Raw genomic sequence first — 19,216 nt, forward strand, 5'->3', positions numbered from 1 at the left:
TTGGGTGTGAGGTCAGAGGCATTCTTTGGTATAGGAGGTGTTTAGGGTACATCAGTTGCCTCCCCCCACTCCTTTGACTGCCACGTCATTCCTGGTTCCAGGACCTCACTTGGACGGTGAGGGTGGAGACTCTGACATGGTTCTGCATCCATTCACCCAAGTGTGAAGACAGTTGGGTTTGGTAACAGTAGTGTACAGTACTTGGTTGTGCCCGCTCTGGCTGATTTCATGTCCCCTGAGTACAGCAGGCTGGCTCTGGGGCCCTGGGTCATTCTCAGGCCTGCTGACTTTGAGGGAGGAGGAAAAGCAGGTCTATGCTGAGAGAAGAAGCAGAGGCTAGCAGTCACAAGGCCTGGGGGTGAGGAGTATGAAAAGCAGACAGGGCTGAGGCCCTTGGCTGCAATATGTGCATGCCAGGTGAGGAGTGTTAGGGATACAAAGAGCCCACACAATCCGGAGCAGGAGAGACATAGTTCCATTCATTCACTCGACAAGCGTTTATGCCAGCCAGGGCACTAACAGTACAGGAGTGACCAAGACAGAAGGTCACTGCCCTCTTGGGCAAGGCAGTGGGGAACATGGATAAAAGTCACACACGTAAGTGCAAAATTAAAATAATTACAGCTTCACAAGTGAAAGGAAGAAGCCCTACGCCCTGAGCGCAAAGGCTAGAGGTCAGCCGAGCCGGCCTAGGTCCCACTTCTGCAGGCCTGCCCGGTACATCCGTCCACCCGTCCACCGAGCCTTGGGCGTCCTTGCGGCGGCCCCAGGACTCTGCAGCGCTCGCCGTTCTCCCTCCGGGGCGGCAGGGGGCGGTGCGGGGCGGCCTGCCGCTATCCCGACAGCCCTAGCGCGAGCGCGCGGCTTTGAGCGGGCGGAAGAGCCGGCGCGCGAGGCCTGGCCGACGGGTGAAGGGGACTCGTGCGCCAGATGCAGCCATGCCTGGGGACAACCGCCGCATCCGCGGGCCCGAGGAGTCGCAGCCGCCGCAGTTGTACGCGACCGACGAGGACGAGGTGCCGGCCGCTCGCGACCCGACGCGGCTCCGGCCTGTGTACGCGCGCGCCGGGCTGTTGAGCCAGGCCAAGGGCTCGGCCTACCTGGAGGCGGGAGGCACCAAGGTGCTGTGCGCAGTGTCCGGCCCACGCCAGGTAGAGGGCGGTGAGCGCGGTGGCGGCCCGGCCGGAGCGGGCGGCGAGACCCCGGCCGCGCTGCGGGGCCGCCTGCTCTGCGACTTCCGCCGCGCGCCCTTCTCGGGCCGCCGGCGCCGCGCTCCCCCGGGTGGCAGCGAGGAGCGTGAGCTGGCGCTGGCGCTGCAGGAGGCGCTCGAGCCGGCCGTGCGCCTGGGCCGCTACCCGCGCGCGCAGCTCGAGGTGTCGGCGCTGCTGCTCGAGGACGGCGGCTCGGCACTGGCCGCCGCGCTCACGGCTGCCGCGATCGCCCTGGCCGACGCGGGCATCGAGATGTACGACCTGGTGGTGGGCTGCGGCTTAAGCCGCGCGCCGGGGCCCGAGCCCACCTGGCTGCTGGACCCCACGCTGCTAGAGGAGGAACGCGCCGCCGCCGGCCTCACCGTGGCGCTTATGCCGGTGCTCAACCAGGTGGCCGGGCTGCTGGGCAGCGGGGAGGGCGGCCCGACCGAGAGCTGGGCGGAGGCCGTGCGCCTGGGTCTCGAGGGCTGCCAGCGCCTCTACCCCGTTTTGCAGCAGTGCTTAGTACGGGCCGCCCGCCGGAGGGGCGCCGCCACGCCGCCCTGAAGCAGAACCTTGAGCAAGGACGGACGCCGAGGACAGCTGCCGCTGTCCCCGAAAGGACCCGCGCCGTCGGCTTGCAGACTGCGTGCGCCAAGCTGAGAACTCGGAGCACGGGAGAGGATCTGGGGAGGCGTGCTCAGAACTGATGCACTGGACAGCTGTGTTGGGGTGTTATTTTAAAAAACTGTTCCGTTACTGATGCACTGGACAGCTGTGTTGGGATGTTACTTTAAAAAACTGTTCCGTTAAAGGAACTTTTCTAATTGAGTTGGCTCCCAGCCACGACTCAGGTGAAGAAACCTGCGAATGCAGCTTGACCCCCCCAAGTTGGAAAGGACTTCAGCTGGACTTACCTGGAAAGTGGAACCTGGAGCTAGTGTCTCGTAAGGGATGGACCCTATGCAGGCCAGCCAGTGACCCCCTCCTATATTATTGGGCTGCTTTTGAGAGAATGGACAAGGGGCCTGTGCTTTCCCACTTAATATCTGAGCTAAAACAAAAATTCTTTTATATCTGAAAAATTCTGTTGTTCTTGATACAGGATTTAAGAGAGCAAGGCTCTTCCGAGCTGGGTAGTGTGTTCTCGGACTCGTGGTGTCAAAGGCTTGGGACAGCATTATATGTATCCTGGTGTCCCTCATCTAGTCTTGGCTCCTGGGAAAGGGCACTTGAATTGCCAGGAGTGAGAGTTTCTGGATGTTGGAGATGGAGTCTGGCCATTTTGTAGGGCAGAGCTGGCCTGACCACAAGGGTAAGATGTTCCCTTTGTGGCTCCTGAGCCCTGCAGGTTTGTGCTCAGGTCTGGTTTGGAGAAAAGCGGGGCAGCTTGGTGCCCTTTCTGCCCTGGCTTGGTGTGAGCTTCTGAGCTTGTGTGTCTCGGGCCTGCTCAGCTTCTCTAGGAAGGGTTGGCCTGGGACAGCCAAAGGGCCAGAATAAGGCTTGGAGACCACACCGAGAACCTCTGATCAAGAGGAAAAAAATATAAATTTTATTTCCCCCCAGTGACATAATACATATTTCCAAAGCAGATCTGAAATACATGGTATCACATCAGCAAGAAACAAGATAGAAACGACACAAAAAGGATACCCCTATTGACACCCAGACAGGACTGGGGGCTTTGAGAGGGAGAAGAGCTGCTGGAACAGTACCTGCAGTCAGAGAGGGCTGATGGTGCTCCCAGGTGGGCCCCGTCCAGCTGCCCCTTCGACGAGTGGGCCTCAGCTTTCTAAGAATGGTGAGCTGGTGCTGGGCAGTTGCAGCCTCTTCCCTTCCCTGCCAGTCCCCAGACTGTCATCTGGAAACATGACCAAAGCTAAAGCCAATACTTGGGGGGAGGCTTCCTGGCTGGTCTGGCTGAGCCGTGCCTCCATTTCTGTTGCCCTTGCTCCAGAATGGGTTGCATGGGTGCCACTGAGAGGCCTTTGGAAAATCACTCAAGGCAAGGAAAGGAACCACTAGGGAAGGTGCCTGGAGCTGATGAGCCTGGAGGGGTTACAACCTTCTACTGGCTGTCTTCCTGGTCTGCTGCATGATTCTTCACCTGTAGGAGAAGCAGAAGCAGGACTCTAGCCCCAAGGGCTGAGAGGTGTGGAATGGCTGGGAAAGGGAGGGCCATCTGCTAACAACTCCCAGTCTCTCACTCCCACCTCCCTTTCTTGGCAGCTTTGACATCTCAGTGCTACTGTAGATTCTTCCTGAGACTTGGGAACGGACCCAGGACCATCAGACAGAAGAAGGCATTTTCTGCACCTACCCCAGTCTTTTCCTAGATGTGATACAGTCTTGGGCAGCAGTAAGTGTCCCCTGGAGCCCACAGGCCAGAGCTAGGCAAGTGGAGGAGAGGAAGCTCCTCACTACTAGCCCCCCAGCAGCCCCAGCCTTGCTGAGATGGCCCTAGCAACAGCAGGGGCTTGGCCCATCTCAGGGACCACCAATAGGAGAGGAGGAAATGGTAGGGCAGGGAACATTTGGGCCCTTTGAAGCTGCACAAAAGGCTGTTATCAGATCCAGGTTTGGATATTCTCAGTCCAGGAAGGTCAGTGTGCTCCAGCTTTCCTGGGGAGTATGGTACAATGCAAGACAGCCCAAAGACTCTGGGATAGCAGGTGGGCAGGGCCAGGCTTACCACATGGTTTTGGGCAAGGGATCTGGGGCTGTGGGTGCACATCTGTGATATTCCCTGTGCAGTACTCAAAGCCCCCTCCCCACCCACCTTCCAGGAGGAGATGGTATTTCAGCCCAGAACTGGCTCAGCTGCCCAGCTGTAGCCCCTGGTCCATTTGAGCTGACCAAGCCCAAATCAGGAGGGGAGAAAAAACAGGGCAGGGCCCCATCTTCTCCTGGGCATTGGCTGTGATGGAAGTCAGATGCCTCCCCGCAACCATCATTGTGGTCTCCCACGCAAACCCAAGTCCCTCCTTTGCTCACAGAGAGGCCACAAGCGGGGTGAGAATGGGGGGAGGTGTCAGGCCACTCACTGCCTCCTCCAGGTCTGTGTTCTGGAAGCTGTCTGCCTCTGGATGGGCCCTGTGGCCCCTGGGCTCCTGCCGGGGATCAGTGGTTCTGCACGAGGAGCCTTTACTTCCAGAGCCCCTGTTCTGTTCACAGTCCTCTGTCCCTGCACAGGGAGAGTCACTGGTCAGTGGCTAGATTTGAAGGCCCCAGCTAACCCCAAAGATGCCACTTGATGCCCAGCACTGATCTAGGGAATCTAGGGCTCGAGAGGACAAGATGGGGATGGGCTGGGACACTGCTCTGGCTCCAGACAGCTGCTGAGTGGATGGGGGTCATAGAACAATCTAGAAGCCAAAAAGGTCCTCAAGCCACAGAGACACCCAGAGGGAGTAGGGGGAAGTGAACTCCAGGGAGGGTGAGGAGGAGCCCTGCACCCAGGGAAAGCTGGAGGCAGGACCCCCTGGTACCTTCAGGAGTGGGAAAACCTGGAGCCTGCTAAGGGTGTGGCCTGGGCCCACACCTGGGGGGACCTGACCTGAAAGCTGGTCCCTCTGCTGGTCCATGCGCTCCACACTGTCCAACAGGTGGTCCACCTGGGCTTTGATCTGGCTCAGCTCTCCCCTGATGGAGTGCAGCTCCTCAGTCTGGACTGCTGGGAGAGGGCCCAGAGTTGGTATCAGTCAGGTTCAGGAGGCAGAGGGCAGTGCTGCGAGGACTCCTGAACCCACCCTCACTGCTAAGGGCCTCCCAGTTCTCCCCTAGCCCTGCAGCTGAGGGCTGTGCTCCCTCACTCACGCTTTATCTTGGGGGTCAGCTGACTGTTCCTGGGAGCCTTGTGGGAACTGAAGTTGCTCTTGACCCCCATGCCCATATGGGTCCTCCGGATCTTGATAGGCACACGGTTGATTAGTGGAGGGATCCTCTGGTATTCATACACCCTATGGACAGGATGGAGGGGGAGTCAGGCCAACTAGCCCCACCTGCTTGCCCAGAGGACTGAGGGGGCAGGACCTACTTACCTGTAGGGGAAATCTTCCCTGTACAGCTTGTAATCCAGGTCATAGTTGCTGTTGAAATAGAGATAAATGAGGAAAGGGTCATTGTCCAGGGCCAGAATCCTTGCCTGGACTCCAGTTTAATTTGGAGAAACTGATGTATGCAGCTTTTCCTTAGAATCCCAGGGTTCTTCACCATAAGAGCCCCTAGGGACTTGACCAAGGTCACTTTGGGAGACCACAGCAAACCAGCTTCCCCATAGCTGGCCTCTGTTAGGGGCACGTTCCGGGTGCCTCCAGGTGGCAGGAGGGGGCGATTGCCCACAGGCTTCTGGCCCGCCAGGTCTGGGCTGTCCAAAGCCTCCTCTGCCTGACCCAGGCACTGCTGATCTTATTCTGGTTCTTCGTCTGGCAAAGGATGAAAGGGAAGAATTAAGTCAGGGCTCAAAGCCACGGAGAGAGCTTTTAATCCTTGCGTGGGAATCGCCAGGATGCAGGGCTCAGCACTGGCAGGGCCAGACAGTGGGGGGTTAAGGGCCATGCCCAGGCCACCTTCCCTTCGCTCCAGGCCCTGGGAGAGAGGCTGAGTCTGGAAGGTCCCAGGCTGTCACTGCCTGGCCTCACGCCTGCTCTCATGCACCATGCACCTCCAGGGAACTGGTGCCTAGGAGGGAAGGGAAAATGGGTGCAGAGGGACAGCTGGGTCCGGCTTGGGCAGGAAGATCCTGTGGGGATACAGCTGCAGGCAGTTCGGGTGCAGCCTGAGGCTTCAGTTAAGGCAAGTGAGGAGTTGAGGGGGAGGAGAGGGCCTGCAAGCTGGGGGCAGTAAAGTTTCTGAAATAACTTTCTGGGACTGTGCGCCCACACCACCAGCTCAGGCCCAGCTGATGAGGGGCAAGGCCTATGGAAGCCACCGGAGCGGAATAGGGAACATTAGGGGGCCCCTTCCCCTTCATGCCGTGAGGTCCCCAAGCCTGTGGATGAGATTTCCGGCCACCCTGTCCCCGCTTTCTGGCCTCAGGAAGTCTGGTGGGCGGCCCAGGAGCCGCTGGGATGTTGATTCCGGCGGTGGGAGGCCCATCCTTGGAGAAAGGAAAGCGAGCCAGTGGAGCGCGGGAGGGCAGGTACCCATCCCTTCGGTGCTCTGGGGTCGGGGTCGGGGTCCGGGGCACGGTGTAGGAAACAGGCAGCCCCCTGAGGGTCCGCAACGACCAAGCTGGGACAGCTGGGGGCCAGGACAGAGCTCCAGGTTACGAGTCTCAGCTGAGCATGACCACTCCGGGAAAATTCTCGCTTGTCCGGCCCGCCTTGGGTTGGCCATGGGGGCCCCCTCTCCATGACTGGGTTGAAATCTCAGCAGAGATCAGACAGCTGGAGGGGAGGGGAGGGGAGGGGAGGGGAGGGAGATGGGGAGGGACCAGTAGCCGACCACCTGAGCTACCTCGATGAACCCTATTCTACAACAGCATTGGTGATTCAGTGGTAGAATTCTTGCCTGCCACGTGGGAGGCCAGGGTTCAATTCCCAGCCAATGCAAGAAGCACACTTTTCTTTAAACACCTCTTCCTCCCTTTTTTTCCTAAAATGACTTTTTAGAGTACCTAAAAATTAATGGTAAAGGAATGGTAATTCACTGACTGCTGAGCACAGACTTGGGAGCTACCGGAGTTGAGACAAAGGCAGGGTGAGTTTGCGGGTTAGAGGTTAGGCAGTATTCGCTGCTCCAGCTTGCTGTAGGTAGAGGATCCCTCCCGGTCTGGGGTCATCCCTGCTCTGCCCCTGCCCCCAGTCATCAGCCAGGGCTGAGGCCTGTGCCCTGGGCGTGTGGCCCTGATTCTCTCTTCCTAAGGGGCAGTGGCCTGGTCACACAGGGTCTGCAGTCACATCTGTCCCCTGGTCTGGGCTAATGGTTACAGAGCAAGCTGGGACTTCCCACAGTAAGAGAAGTAAAATGCACCATCAGTATGACTCTGTGGGCAGAGGTCAAGCCACCTCCCTCAGTGTCGTCAGGGGCCAAGTGGGGGGAGGTGGGGGGGAGGGCACCTGGGGCAATCCTTCCACCACAAACCTTTCCCTCCAGGTTGACAAGTGCCATTTTGAGACCCAAGACACAAGGCCTGGACTTGACCAGTTCTCATAGAGAAGTCATCCAACAGCTCAGGGGCCACCAGAAGCTCATCCCGAACCACCCCTCTGGGTGACTATCCAAAGGGGCCAGAGCCACAGCAACAGCCTGCTGCTCCAGACATGCCGCCCTAGTCCCCAGAGAAGGGTTTCATTCTCCCCCCTGGAGTCCCCTAGGGACACATGGGTCTTAAGGAAGCCACCCCTGCCCCAGGCCTTGAATGCCAGGCACCCCTCCGAACGGAATCTGAGCTCCTGCAGGACAGCTGGCATCACTCCCCACTGCTTCCCTGTTCTCCCACCTGCACCTACAGGACTGGGTCCGAGCCTGCTAGGCAAGGGGGTGGGGCGACATGAAATCTGGAGAAGGCAACTGGAACTGAAGAACTGAGAAAGGGTTAACCCAGCCTCAAAGCGGCCATGTGAAAAAGCACAGCAGAGAACTATGGGAAGAAACCACTTACCTCCCATCAGACGGATATTTACCAAACCATATCAACTCCCAGATGAGAGTCTCACGCACAAGACTTGAGGCAAACCAACACACCGCATATGCAGTTCAGCATCACTGAGGAAACGCAAGCTTAAAAAATTACGAGTACACATCTACTCATCAGCCCAAAACAACACAGTGAAAAAGCAGTCCATGCTGGCAAAGATGATGTAGGCCTGGCTGCCGCAGGCAGGGAGAGATTTGGCCTAATGACTCTCGCGGTCACCCTGGAGGTGCAGAGGCTTCTCAGAGTAGCCCCTACCCATTCCTGCCATCGCACTTCTGAGGAGATGAGACCCAAAAGAAACCAGAACCGGACTTCCCTGGTGTTCCAGTGGTTAAGAATCCGCCTGCCAATGCAGTGGACACAGGTTCGAGCCCTGGTCCAGGAAGATCCCATATGCCGTGGAAGCAACTAAGCCCGTGAGCCACAACTACTGAGCCCATGTGCCACAACTACTGAAGCCTGCTCGCCTAGAGCCCATGGTCTGCAACAAGACAAGCCACTGCAGTGAGAAGCCCGCACACTGCAGTGAAGAGCAGCCCCAGCTCGCCGCAACTATAGAAAGCCTGCACGCAGCAACGAAGACCCAACAGGGCCAAAAATAAGTAAATAAATAAGAAAAGTAAATTAAGTATAAAAAAAATTATAAAAAACCCCCACAAACAAAAACCCCAAAGAAATCAGAACCTTTGGCAGCAGGCTGTTTACACAGTGCTGTACCTAACAGCAACCACCTGACCCACTGCCTCCCTGCCTCCCCCACTGGCAAGACAGAAACCACTCAAATGCCCACAGACAGGCCAGGAGCTGATCACAGACATCACAGGCTCCCAGCTGAGGGGACTAAGGGGCCACCGGTTCACACACACTGTTTACGCCTGTGAAAATGGCACGTTGGCTGGCAGAAGTTCGTGAGCTCCTTTCTAAACATGTTTAAAGGTTTCTTTAAAATTCCTTGAAGCTTTCCAAGTTAGAGGGAAGATTTCATCCAGAAGGGTTCCCATTGTCTACTTCCCAAACATGTATACCCAGAAAAAGCCCCCGAGCACCCCACAGGTGAGGTTCCCCTTGGAGGACTCACGCCCCCGGGTCCAGGCGAGAGGAGAGGGCATCACCAGCAGGAGGGTGGCTGGGTTGTGTCAGCTAGAAGGGGCCTTGGAATGAGCTGGGTTGACCCCCCTCCATACACACCCCCAGTTTACAGACAAAACCTGTGGCCAAGGGAGACCGGACCTCCTCTGGTACCACAGAGAGTAAGACAAGCAGCCTGGCCGGCTGGGTGGGCAACACACTGAGCAAGCCTCCTGGGGTTCTCATTCTGTCTCAGGGGAGCCCAGAGCCCCAGACAAGCTGATCAGACTCCCTCCCCGGTAGGCAACCCCAGGCAGACTCACCAGGAGATGGCTCTGCCCCATGGCCTCTTCTGGCCTGGCCGGGAAGGGCCGGGCTTGGGCTCCCGAGCCATGTCTCAATCTGAAAAGAGAGCCAAAGAGTGGGACAGAGGAGGAGAGAGAGAGGGAGGGGTGCAGGAAAATGGGGCCAAGTGCACATAGGCCCCGCTTGCCTCCTGGCTGGCCCTTCCCTGTTCCTCCGCTCTGAGGCGGTGGGCAGTGCCCCCTGAGAGGCAGTGCAGTGGAGCGCCCGTCCCCAGTCAGTGGGCAGCCCAACCTGGCCTCCAGACCCTGGGCCCACCTATTCAGAGCTGGGCTCCAGCTCCAGAGGGCTCATCTCCATCCTCAGGGGACCGTGGTTCTGAGACAAACAGTCCCTTTAGCTAACTTCAAAACGAAAAACCCCCGAGGATGGGGAGGCTGCTCTACTGTTTCCCCCAAATTACCACGGGAATCAACCCCATCACCCAGGCCTTGGAAGTTGGGGATGGTACCGTCAAAGGGCAGGAGAGGGGATGTCTGTGATCCTCTGAGGAGACACCCGTCCCTGGTTGGGTTAATTCTTGAGTGTTCTCCTGCTGCCTGTCTGCCCGCCCACAGGCCTGCCTGCTGCCAGACCCACGCCCCACAGCTGCCTCCGGTCTAAGCTCCTGGGCTGGCTGCGTCTGAAACAGCCAGGGTGGCTCTGAGAAACAAAGCAAGCAGCCTGCCTGGTCTGGGGTGGGGACACCCCGCTGCCCTCTCTTGGTGGCAAGGGAGTCAAGAGTTAGCTGAACCCGATTTAGAGGAGGACTGAGAAGTCAAGCAAGGCAGCCGTCTGTGCACCAGTCACGGGCAGACTGTCTCCTTTCTGGGCTCCTTCAGTGTTCACCACTTGAGCACGTAGCTCTATGCTCGTGGGAGACAGAGGAGAATCTGCTTCTTGCCGTATTCCCGCAGCTCACTCGGGGCCTGGCCACTTAGTAGGTGCTCAGTTGCTATCTGCTGAATAAATGAATGGAACTCCATTAAATAAATTCCAGCTTTTGCTTCTGGGTTTGGATCAGACCCCAGAGTTTCACCTGTGACCTCGAGTTCCCTCCCTGAGCCCACCCGCTTTCTTCCTGAATGGATCATCATCCATGGCCCACTTTTAACTGCCAAGACAGCAACAAATGCGAGCCTTCTCCTTTTCCTGTTCACAAGACTTCCTGCAACACAATCACCAAGAGCAGTTATCCAGCATCTGCTTGCTCATGGTGAGGAACAAGGAGACCAGCAACGATGTCCCTGAGGCATTGACAATCCAGATCAAGTGTTCATTTGGGAGGAAGCTGGCAATTCTGTACCCACACCCTCAGCCCTTCTCTTCCATTCATGATCCTGCCTTATCCAGTTATCCACTCAAGAACACATTAAACAGATATCCATGCACCAAGAAAACAGCTGTACTTCCATGTTGTCTGGCTTTCTATGTCTGTTTCTTTGACTTTTGTATTTGCAATGTCAGGAGAGGACAGAAAAACACACCCATGTCCACTGTGTAGGGCAACAGTGCATGAGCACCATGAAAATATATAAAGAAAATCTCAGTTAAAACGGACTTGGGAAGCTCTGAAGAGGGAACTCGCACACATGTACCATTCATTGCAGTCTGTATAACCAGCAGGAAGAGGGAAGATAAGAATTATTTTGATGGAGGAGGACATTAATCACATGGGGATTTTATCTTCTGCCTTTTTTTTTAAAAAAAAAAATATTTATTTAGGACTTCCCTGGTGGCGCAGTGGTTAAGAATCCACCTGCCAATGCAGGGGACACAGGCTTGAGCCCTGGTCCAGGAAGATCCCACATGCCGCAGAGCAACTAAGCCCGTGCACCACAACTACTGATCCTGCACTCTAGAGCCCGCGAGACACAACCACTGAGCCTGCATGCCACAACTACTCAAGCCCGTGTGCCTAGAACCTGTGCTCTGCAACAAGAGAAGCCACCACGATGAGAAGCCCACACACCAACGAAGAGTAGCCCCTGCTCGCCACAACTAGAAAAAGCCCATGTGCAGCAACAAAGACCCAAAGCAGCCAAAAATAAAATAATAAATAAATTTAAATATATATATATATATTTATTTGGCTGCACCTGGTCTTAGTTGTGGCACACAGGATCTTCACTGCCTCATGCGGCATGCAGGATCTAGTTCCCTGACCAGGGATCGAACCCGGGCCCCCTGCATTGGGAGCATGGAGTCCTAACCACCAGGGAAGTCCGGCTTGTGGGATCTTAGGGATTAAATACAGGCCCTCAGCAGTGAAAGCACGGAGTCCTAACCACTGGACTGCCAGCGAATTCCCTCTCCTGCTTTAAAAAAAAAAAAGAAGGAAATTTCCTCCCTGCCCCAGCAACAGCTCTCTTACCACCACTTGCAGCCAATGAGAAACTGCCACAGCCTTGACTGCTTGTTCTTTTCCAGTGAAGTTTTGTTCAAAACAGCTCTCCCCAATTTCTCCCTAAAACTTAATAAAAGCAAGTGCCTCTCCTTTGTTCTCCAGGCTTGCCTATGATACATCATAACATGCTTGTCCCAAATTGCAATTCTCTGTTATTTCTGAGTAAACCTATTTTGCCAGTAAAATAACTGGATGTTTTATTTTAAAGGTTGACATTGCATGATGTCAGAAGTGGGATCCAGAGATGCCCTCTAACGACCTGGAGGCTGGTGAGCAAGCAGGTGTTGGTACCCATGGAGTTCATTGAGCTCACTGCTTTCTTGTCAACCCTGGAGTTTGAAGCTAAGTTTTTTCCTGAATCCAAGCTCTACTCTCTTTGCATTTTGAACTTTCCAGCTTTACTGGAATCTGTTTTCATGAAGCTTTCTGGTAAGTCGCCCTTCCTGTTCAAAGTGGGGAAAACGTGTGATTCCTAGTATTTTTTTGTTTGTTTTTTAAGAAATCTATTTTATTTATTTATTTATTGGATGCATTGGGTCTTCGTTGCTGTTCATGGGCTTTCTTTAGTTGCAACAAGCGGGTGCTACTCTTCGTTGTGGTTCACGGGCTTCTCATTGAGATGGCTTCTCGTGTTGCAGAGCACGGGCTCTAGGTGCGCGGGCTTCAGTAGTTGCAGCATGCGGTCTCAGTAGTTGTGGCTCGTGGGCTTAGTTGCTCTGTGGCATGTGGGATCTTCCTGGACCAGGGCTCGAACCAGTGTCCCCTGCATTGGCAGGTAGATTCTTAACCGCTGTGCCACCAGGGAAGCCCCAGTGCTTATTGTAACTTCTTGTTTTTCAAATTGTGATCACAGACCATTGGTGAATTTGATTAATGTTTAATTAAATAGAACATATACATATTTTCTGTACCTACGTAGATAAATTAATAATATATATCTTCAATTTTATCTATAATTTATAGATAAATTTATTATAGATTTGTTTATTATCTATATATAAATAGAAGAGAATAGTTTCATAAAATGCAAAATAGAGTGCATGCATGACATACACTGAAAATAGGAAATACAGTTTATTTAACTTTTATTTCAGTTACTTATATGTTTTTATATACGTAAGTATATGCTGGGCCATAATATTTCTTATTGTGGAATGATCCAACACATTTGAAAGCAACTGCTCTTATACCACAGTAAATGGAGCAACAAAAGGGTCTTACAGCCAGCTGAAAAGGCCAATACAAGAACAACCAGTGATAACTTCTCAGTGCCAGGCTATAATCACTTGTTGATAGGCTCATACTTTGTTGCCTTGTCTTTTCAAATTTACAGCCAAGTAGCAATCCTTATTTAAAAGAACATACCCCATTTCTCTTTTTCTATTCTATTTTTTAATTGAAGTATAGTTGATATACACATCCCCCATTTCTTTTTTTTTTACTTCAAGTATAGTTGATTTACAATATTGTGTTAGTTGCAGGTGTACAGCAAAGTGGTTCTTTTTTTACATATATACGTATTCTTTTTTGGGTTTTTTTCCATTATATGTTATTACAAGATATTGAATATAGTTTCTTGTGCTATACAGTAAATCCTTTTTGTTTCTCTATTTTATATATGGTAGTGTGTATCCGCTAATTCCATACTCCTAAATTATCCCTTCCCCCTTTCCCTTTGGTAAACGTAAGTTTGTTTTCTATGTCTGTGAGTCTGTTTCTCTTTCGTAAATAAGTTCATTTGTGTCATATTTTATTTTATTTTTAATTTTTTTTGCGGTACGCGGGCCTCTCACTGTTGTGGTCTCTCCCGTTGCGGAGCACAGGCTCCGGACGCACAGGCTTAGCGGCCATGGCTCACGGGCCTAGCCGCTCCACGGCACGTGGGATCTTCCTGGACTGGGGCACGAACCCGTGTCCCCTGCATCGGCAGGTGGACTCAACCACTGCGCCACCAGGGAAGCCCCCAGCAAAGTAATCTTAAAAAGGGCTGATATGAGGGAATTTCCTGGCAGTCCAGTGGTTAGGACTCTGTGCTTTCACTGCCAGTGGCCCGGGTTCAATCCCTGGTTGGGGAACTAAGATCCCTCAAGCTGCATGGCCAAAAAAAAAAAAGCACTATTCTTGCTGTATTTTTGTAAATAATCAAGCCAAATTTACTACAAACAAATTAGTTTTACATGATTATCTTTGATAAAAAGGGTAATAATTATTGAGAGAGAAATTGTGTTTGCAACTTTGTAGATATTAGATTCTTGTCCTGTTAATGATAAAGTTTCAAGGTTTTTTTATACAGCTGTAAGCTGAACTGGATTCTAAACTCTTCTAGTTTCCTCAAATATCTGACTATAAATCTCCAAACTGTTTCCAATTTTCTCCCATCCTTCTGATTTGAAATCAGTAAGAACAAAGACTGCCCTTAAATGTCCTTGGAAGGGACTATACCAGGTCCTCCTCATTACCCAGATGGCAGCCAAACTTGAGACTCAAGCCTTGGGTGTACATCTCACAGTTAAAGAAGGCTCCAACTGACATCCAGTCTGATATAATCAAGCACTGGAGACCTCTGAATCAAATTTCACCAGGAATTGAAGCAGACAGCAGCTGAAGGAGACAGCTTTCCCAAGATGACCAGAACAGGACTGTATACTCTTTCCTGCTGTTACTTCTTCCCTTATCCTCTCCCTCTTCTTCTTGGAAAGACCAAATGCTCTTGTCCGCATCACTCAATCTATTACAAAAGGAGGAAACTTATCAGTCCACTGATTCAAATATTAATCTCATCCAAAAACACCCTCACAGACTCACCCAGTATAATATTTGACCAAGTGTCTGGGTACCCCATGGCCCAATTAAGTTGACACAAAAAATTAACCATCATAGGGACCCAGAATCAGGAAATGGGGTGGAGGTCTTTGCTCCATCTTCACCTCTCACAAAGATTCCCAGACAGATTTCCTAAGGGACACCCTCCTGTATTCCCCCAGGTTGTGAGTGCTTGACTGAACAGAACATGGGTAGGACAGTTAATGAATGGGAGTCATAATGAGTGACAGCAAATGATGCAAGGATGGGGAGATTGGCAGTCCGGTGGGAAGACAGAAGGCTGAAACAGAGAGGCCAAGCTGACGGAAGGACAAGAATAAGGAAAAAGGAGAGGAGCAGAAGGGGCTGGACATATTGAACAACTGGTCCCCAGAGTTCCCTGAGTTGACTCCCAGACACGTCTACCCTGAATTCATGAGATGGATACAAAATAGTTCACTTATTTGCAAAGAGCTCCCAGAAAGAAAGAAAAGGGTAATTGTATCATCCCCAGTATTAAAATTGCAGTCGGCAGCTAACAGTGATTGAATTCCAGCTATTTGCCATGCATTGTGCTACAAACTTACATCCATCGTGTCATTTAATCCTCACAACAACCTTGCAGGGTAGCTGCTCCCCATCTTATAGAAAGGCTACCGAATGTGCCCAGGGTCACATGGAGAGCCACTTGAGAGGAGTGATGAGATCTCAGTCGCCTGCCTGGCAATCACTACGTGTTCCAAGAAGTTAGAGGACTTACTGAAAGACACTTACAGGCTCGGCTACAAGCATAGCCTGATTCTGTCAGGACCTCCAGGCCACACTGCCTTTGTACGGGGATGTTCCATTACCCACCTTACCCTGCACAGACTCCAAAGGCTGGCGAGGCCCCTGGTTAGAGCATGGGACGACAGGGCCAGTGCTGCAGGCCAGGGGCCCAGGGGCCCAGGTGTACCAAGTGGCTTCTTGCAGTGGACCTGAGTCATTCTCTTGGCCGTCCCACATCGGAGTCCCATTCCTGTGTTAGAGGTATCCCCCAGCTTGAAGACAGAGGCTGCCTCCCTGAAAGAAGCTGAAAATGCCCCTTTCTGCCTCCTTTTCCCAACCTCCCTTGAAGCAAGGTCCTGGGCACATGACGTGGCTCCTCCAATTAGAGCTACGTGCCCAACTTCAAGGTAAAGCTGCCGGTGGGAGAAGCTCATCTCAGCAATTGATGGCGGCAGTGGCAGCAGCTATATCCGGCTTTCAAAGGTGATGGCACCTCCATCCCTCGTTGGTGATGCCCGTTGTGGCATCTGTGCCCAGCAGAGGCAGTAGGGTCTCTTCCAGATCTGATCCTCCGACCTTCCAGAACTCCTGGGAGCTAACCAGTAACTTGGACAAGTTCCTTTACTGCTTGGAGTCAACAGACTCTGTTGCTTACAGTTAAGAACCTTGATGGATACAAAAACAGGACTAGAGGTGGATGGAACAAGAAGCCCCGTAGGAAATGGGGGTGATGGAAGCCTGGCAAGTGGCCAGAGGACAGTGAAAATCCAGCTCGTATTAAGGGACAGGATACCAGTAGCCCACAGCATGCCATGGCGAGACAGTTAATCCTGTGGTCCTCAGAACAAAGCGCCCATCAAGGGCAAGGCTTTCGGGACCTGGTGGCTCTTGCCATAGAAGAATATAAAGATTACCCTGAAGTCAAGGGCTGTTAGGCAGGCTGTGTGCTAACAGCACCAACAGCATAAAGGAAAGACAAGATCAAAGTCCAAATTTGCGGCTCAAGACATGGTTAGAAAATCAGGGAATTTTTATATCTTGTGGCTGCAAGGCTGAGAGAGTTACAACCCAAACTTAAGGCTTAATCAGTGGTTATAAAATGACACCATGAGGGGGCTTCACACCCTCTCTGGGTCTCTAGTTGGGAAAGAGTGGAGAGTGGGGAGCAGAGAGAGTGGAGGGCTTTGCGGGAAGGTGTGGAAGACTCAGGACCCCCACTGCTACAGAGGTTCCCTTGCCAGCCAAAGGGACTCTTCTTAGTCATTCTGAAGGTACTGGTAGCAGAAATTCACTAGCTCTTTGCCAAACCCAGATCCCTTTCCTCCTGGGTGCACATCTAGGTGGAGTTGCCCACCCTCCCTCGCAGTTAGTGTGCTGCATGGCTGAGGTGTGGCCAGTGGCAATGGGAGGGCGGGATGTGCACTGCTTTCATGCCTGATCCATAGCATCCTCCAAGTGGCCATCAGCCCTCCTGCTTCCCAAGTTGGCCACCTGAATGCCAGTGCCCTGGGTGAGCTGGGAAGCCATGTGCTGTTGGTGGCAGGGCCTTGCTCAGCCTGGGTTCCCCCACTCCATGGCACATGTGCAACCAGGCCAGCAGATAGCATTTCCTTAAAAAATATACTCTGTAATGACCTTGCCCTGAAGAAGACCCCTTGTGTGTCCTACCCCATCACCCCTCATTTTCTCCAGACTTAAATAACAAGTCATATCGCAGCAGACCCCAGGGGGCTGATGACTTCAAATCTGGGAGGAAGATATTGAAACACCAGAAGAACCATGAGATTTTGCTAATTTATATTGACAAAACCTGCAAAATAATCTGGGAATGGATTCTGAGGGTAGAGAGTGGGGAAGGAAGAAAATGTTAAATGGGGTTGAATGTTTTTTTTTTTTTTTAATTTGGCTGTGCCGGTTCTTAGTTGTGGCACGTGGGATCTTTAGCTGTGGCATGTGGGCTCTAGTTCCCTGACCAGGAATTGAACCCAGGCCCCCTGCACTGGAAGCACGGAGTCTAAACCACTGGACCACCAGGGAAGTCTGGTTGAACATACTGATATTTAGGATTCTGTGGGGCTACCTTGAGTGGCTGGGATGGTTCCAATTGTTTGCTCTGATGTTTGCTTAAACCCTGGACTCAATTGTGGCCGAAAAATATTAGCTAAAAGCTAATAGATAATAATAATAATATGAATAAGAACTGGGCTTCCCTGGTGGCGCAGTGGTTGAGAGTCCGCCTGCCTATGCAGGGGACACGGGTTCGTGCCCCCGTCCGGGAAGATCCCACATGCCGCGGAGCGGCTGGGCCCGTGAGCCATGGCCACTGAGCCTGCGCGTCCGGAGCCTGTGCTCCGCAACAGGAAAGGCCACAACAGTGAGACCCGCGTAACGCAAAAAAAAAAAAAAAAAAAAGAATAGCTAAAACTTACTGAGCATTTACTATCCTGCCAGGGACAGTTTTAAGCACTTCATTTATTTAACAAATTTACTGAGTTAACAAATGAAGTTTAGATAGTCTAATGTTGATGGAGGAATTGAGAAATGAGGACGCTGGCTCAGCCCAGCTGATATTCATCAGTGTTTACTCTCATTTTATTATCTTCATTTTACAGAAGAGGATCATGAGACAGAGAGATGTTTTAGGGTGACCAGCTGTCCTGGTGTGTCTAGGATGGAGAGGTTTCCCAGCATGTGGGACTTTGAGTGCTAAAACCAGGACAGCTCCAGGCAAACTGGAACAGTGGGTCCACCTAGGTGTTAATAACTTGACCAAAGTCACACAGTTAGTAAGTGTCAGAGCCTGTCCTCCAATTCAGGTAGCCTGACTCTAGACCCGAACTCTGCTTCTGCCAGTGGTTCACACACCTGAGCCTGCATCTGAAGTGGCTGGAGATCTTGTTAAAACTCAGATTAGGTTTGGGGCAGCTGAAAATCTGCTCGTCTAACAAGTTCCCAGGTGATATCGATGCTGCTGGCCCGTGGACCAACATGGAGAACCGCGGCGTTCGGCTACCTCACCTCCAGATGAGAATGTTGGAATGGACTTTTCAGGTAGGACCTGCTCACTGACACCCCAAACTAGGAACCCTGGGACGGCCCCAAGCGCGTCCTTTGCCGAGGCACTGAGAAATATATTGGTGAGGGAAGCACTGTAGCGCCAGGAGTGCTGATGGGAGAGGCTGCAGCTGAATGGGAATCTGGCGTCTGGGGTGTTAGAGGCTCAGAAGGGCATTGGATTGCCAACCTTAGTTGCCATAAAGGTGGCTCCTGTGTCGCTGCTGTCAGAGCAGGCTCTGCATTTCCTGTGCCTGGCAGCAGTGGCATGGGAGTCTACCCAGATGGGCTTTGCAGCAGAATTTGGAGCACTATTTCTGGGCTACAGAGGCCCCAGTGTGTCTCTCTCACTCTCCCTAGGATCCTGTGACCAGCCATTATACTTAAAAAAAAAAAAAAGGGAAATTTACATAACGCAAAATTAACCAATTCAGTGGCGTTTAATACATTTACAGTGTTGTACAACCACCACCTCTATCTAAATTCCAAAACATTTTTATCATTTCAAAATAAAACCCATACCCTCATTTTCCTGTTTCCCTTGGCAACCACCCGTCTCTGCATCTATGGATTTACCTTTTCTGAGTAGTTCAGATAAGTGGAATCATGCAGTATGTGACCTTTTGTGACTAGCTTCTTTCACTTAAAATGTTTTCAAGGTTCGTCCACCTGGTAGCATGTATCAGTACTTCATCCCTTTTAATGGTTGATTTAATATTGCATTGCATGTATACACCACGATTTGTTAGCTACTCATCCATTGATGGACTTTTGGGTTGTTTCTACCTCTTGGCTATTGGCTATTGTGAATAATGCTGCTATGAACTTTGTGTTTTAAGGATTTATTTGAGCACTTGTTTTCGTTTCTCTTGGGTACATACCTAGGAGTGGAATTGTTGGGTCAGATGGTAGTTGTGTTTAGTTTTTTTAAATTAATTAATTTAT

General features: G+C 52.0%; 2 protein-coding genes and 1 non-coding gene across 3 annotated transcripts; 2 read left to right on the forward strand and 1 right to left on the reverse strand.

Moving 5' to 3' along the window:
- Positions 1-938: 938 nt before the first annotated feature.
- Positions 939-1,757, forward strand: EXOSC6 (exosome component 6). Its single transcript, XM_065899602.1, has one exon. It carries the CDS (start codon positions 939-941, stop codon positions 1,755-1,757), a length of 819 nt encoding a protein of 272 aa, XP_065755674.1.
- Positions 1,758-3,258: 1,501 nt separating this feature from the next.
- On the reverse strand, positions 3,259-9,292 carry LOC136140325 (RNA-binding Raly-like protein). Its single transcript, XM_065898396.1, has 6 exons — positions 9,222-9,292; positions 5,231-5,278; positions 5,007-5,149; positions 4,747-4,863; positions 4,235-4,374; positions 3,259-3,297 (listed from the first exon to the last, which is right to left on the reverse strand). Exons 1-6 carry the CDS (start codon positions 9,290-9,292, stop codon positions 3,259-3,261), a joined length of 558 nt encoding a protein of 185 aa, XP_065754468.1.
- On the forward strand, positions 6,672-6,742 carry TRNAG-GCC (transfer RNA glycine (anticodon GCC)). The gene has a single exon. It is a non-coding gene; the product is annotated as a tRNA-Gly (tRNA).
- Positions 9,293-19,216: the final 9,924 nt, after the last annotated feature.

Source organism: Phocoena phocoena, chromosome 20, assembly GCF_963924675.1.
Source record: "Phocoena phocoena chromosome 20, mPhoPho1.1, whole genome shotgun sequence".
Lineage (NCBI taxonomy): Eukaryota > Metazoa > Chordata > Mammalia > Artiodactyla > Phocoenidae > Phocoena > Phocoena phocoena.

Bases quoted from the DNA above. Each gene is read 5' to 3' on its own strand.
- EXOSC6 (XM_065899602.1), top strand. From the start codon at position 939: ATGCCTGGGGACAACCGCCGCATCCGCGGGCCCGAGGAGTCGCAGCCG.
- LOC136140325 (XM_065898396.1), bottom strand. From the start codon at position 9,292: ATGGCTCGGGAGCCCAAGCCCGGCCCTTCCCGGCCAGGCCAGAAGAGG. The intron at 4,375-4,746 runs GTCAGGTCCCCC...CTCCCTGTGCAG, and splicing joins GCAGAGGGACCAGCTTTCAG to GGACAGAGGACTGTGAACAG. The intron at 3,298-4,234 runs GTGAGTGGCCTG...CTTCTCCTACAG, and splicing joins ACACAGACCTGGAGGAGGCA to GTGAAGAATCATGCAGCAGA.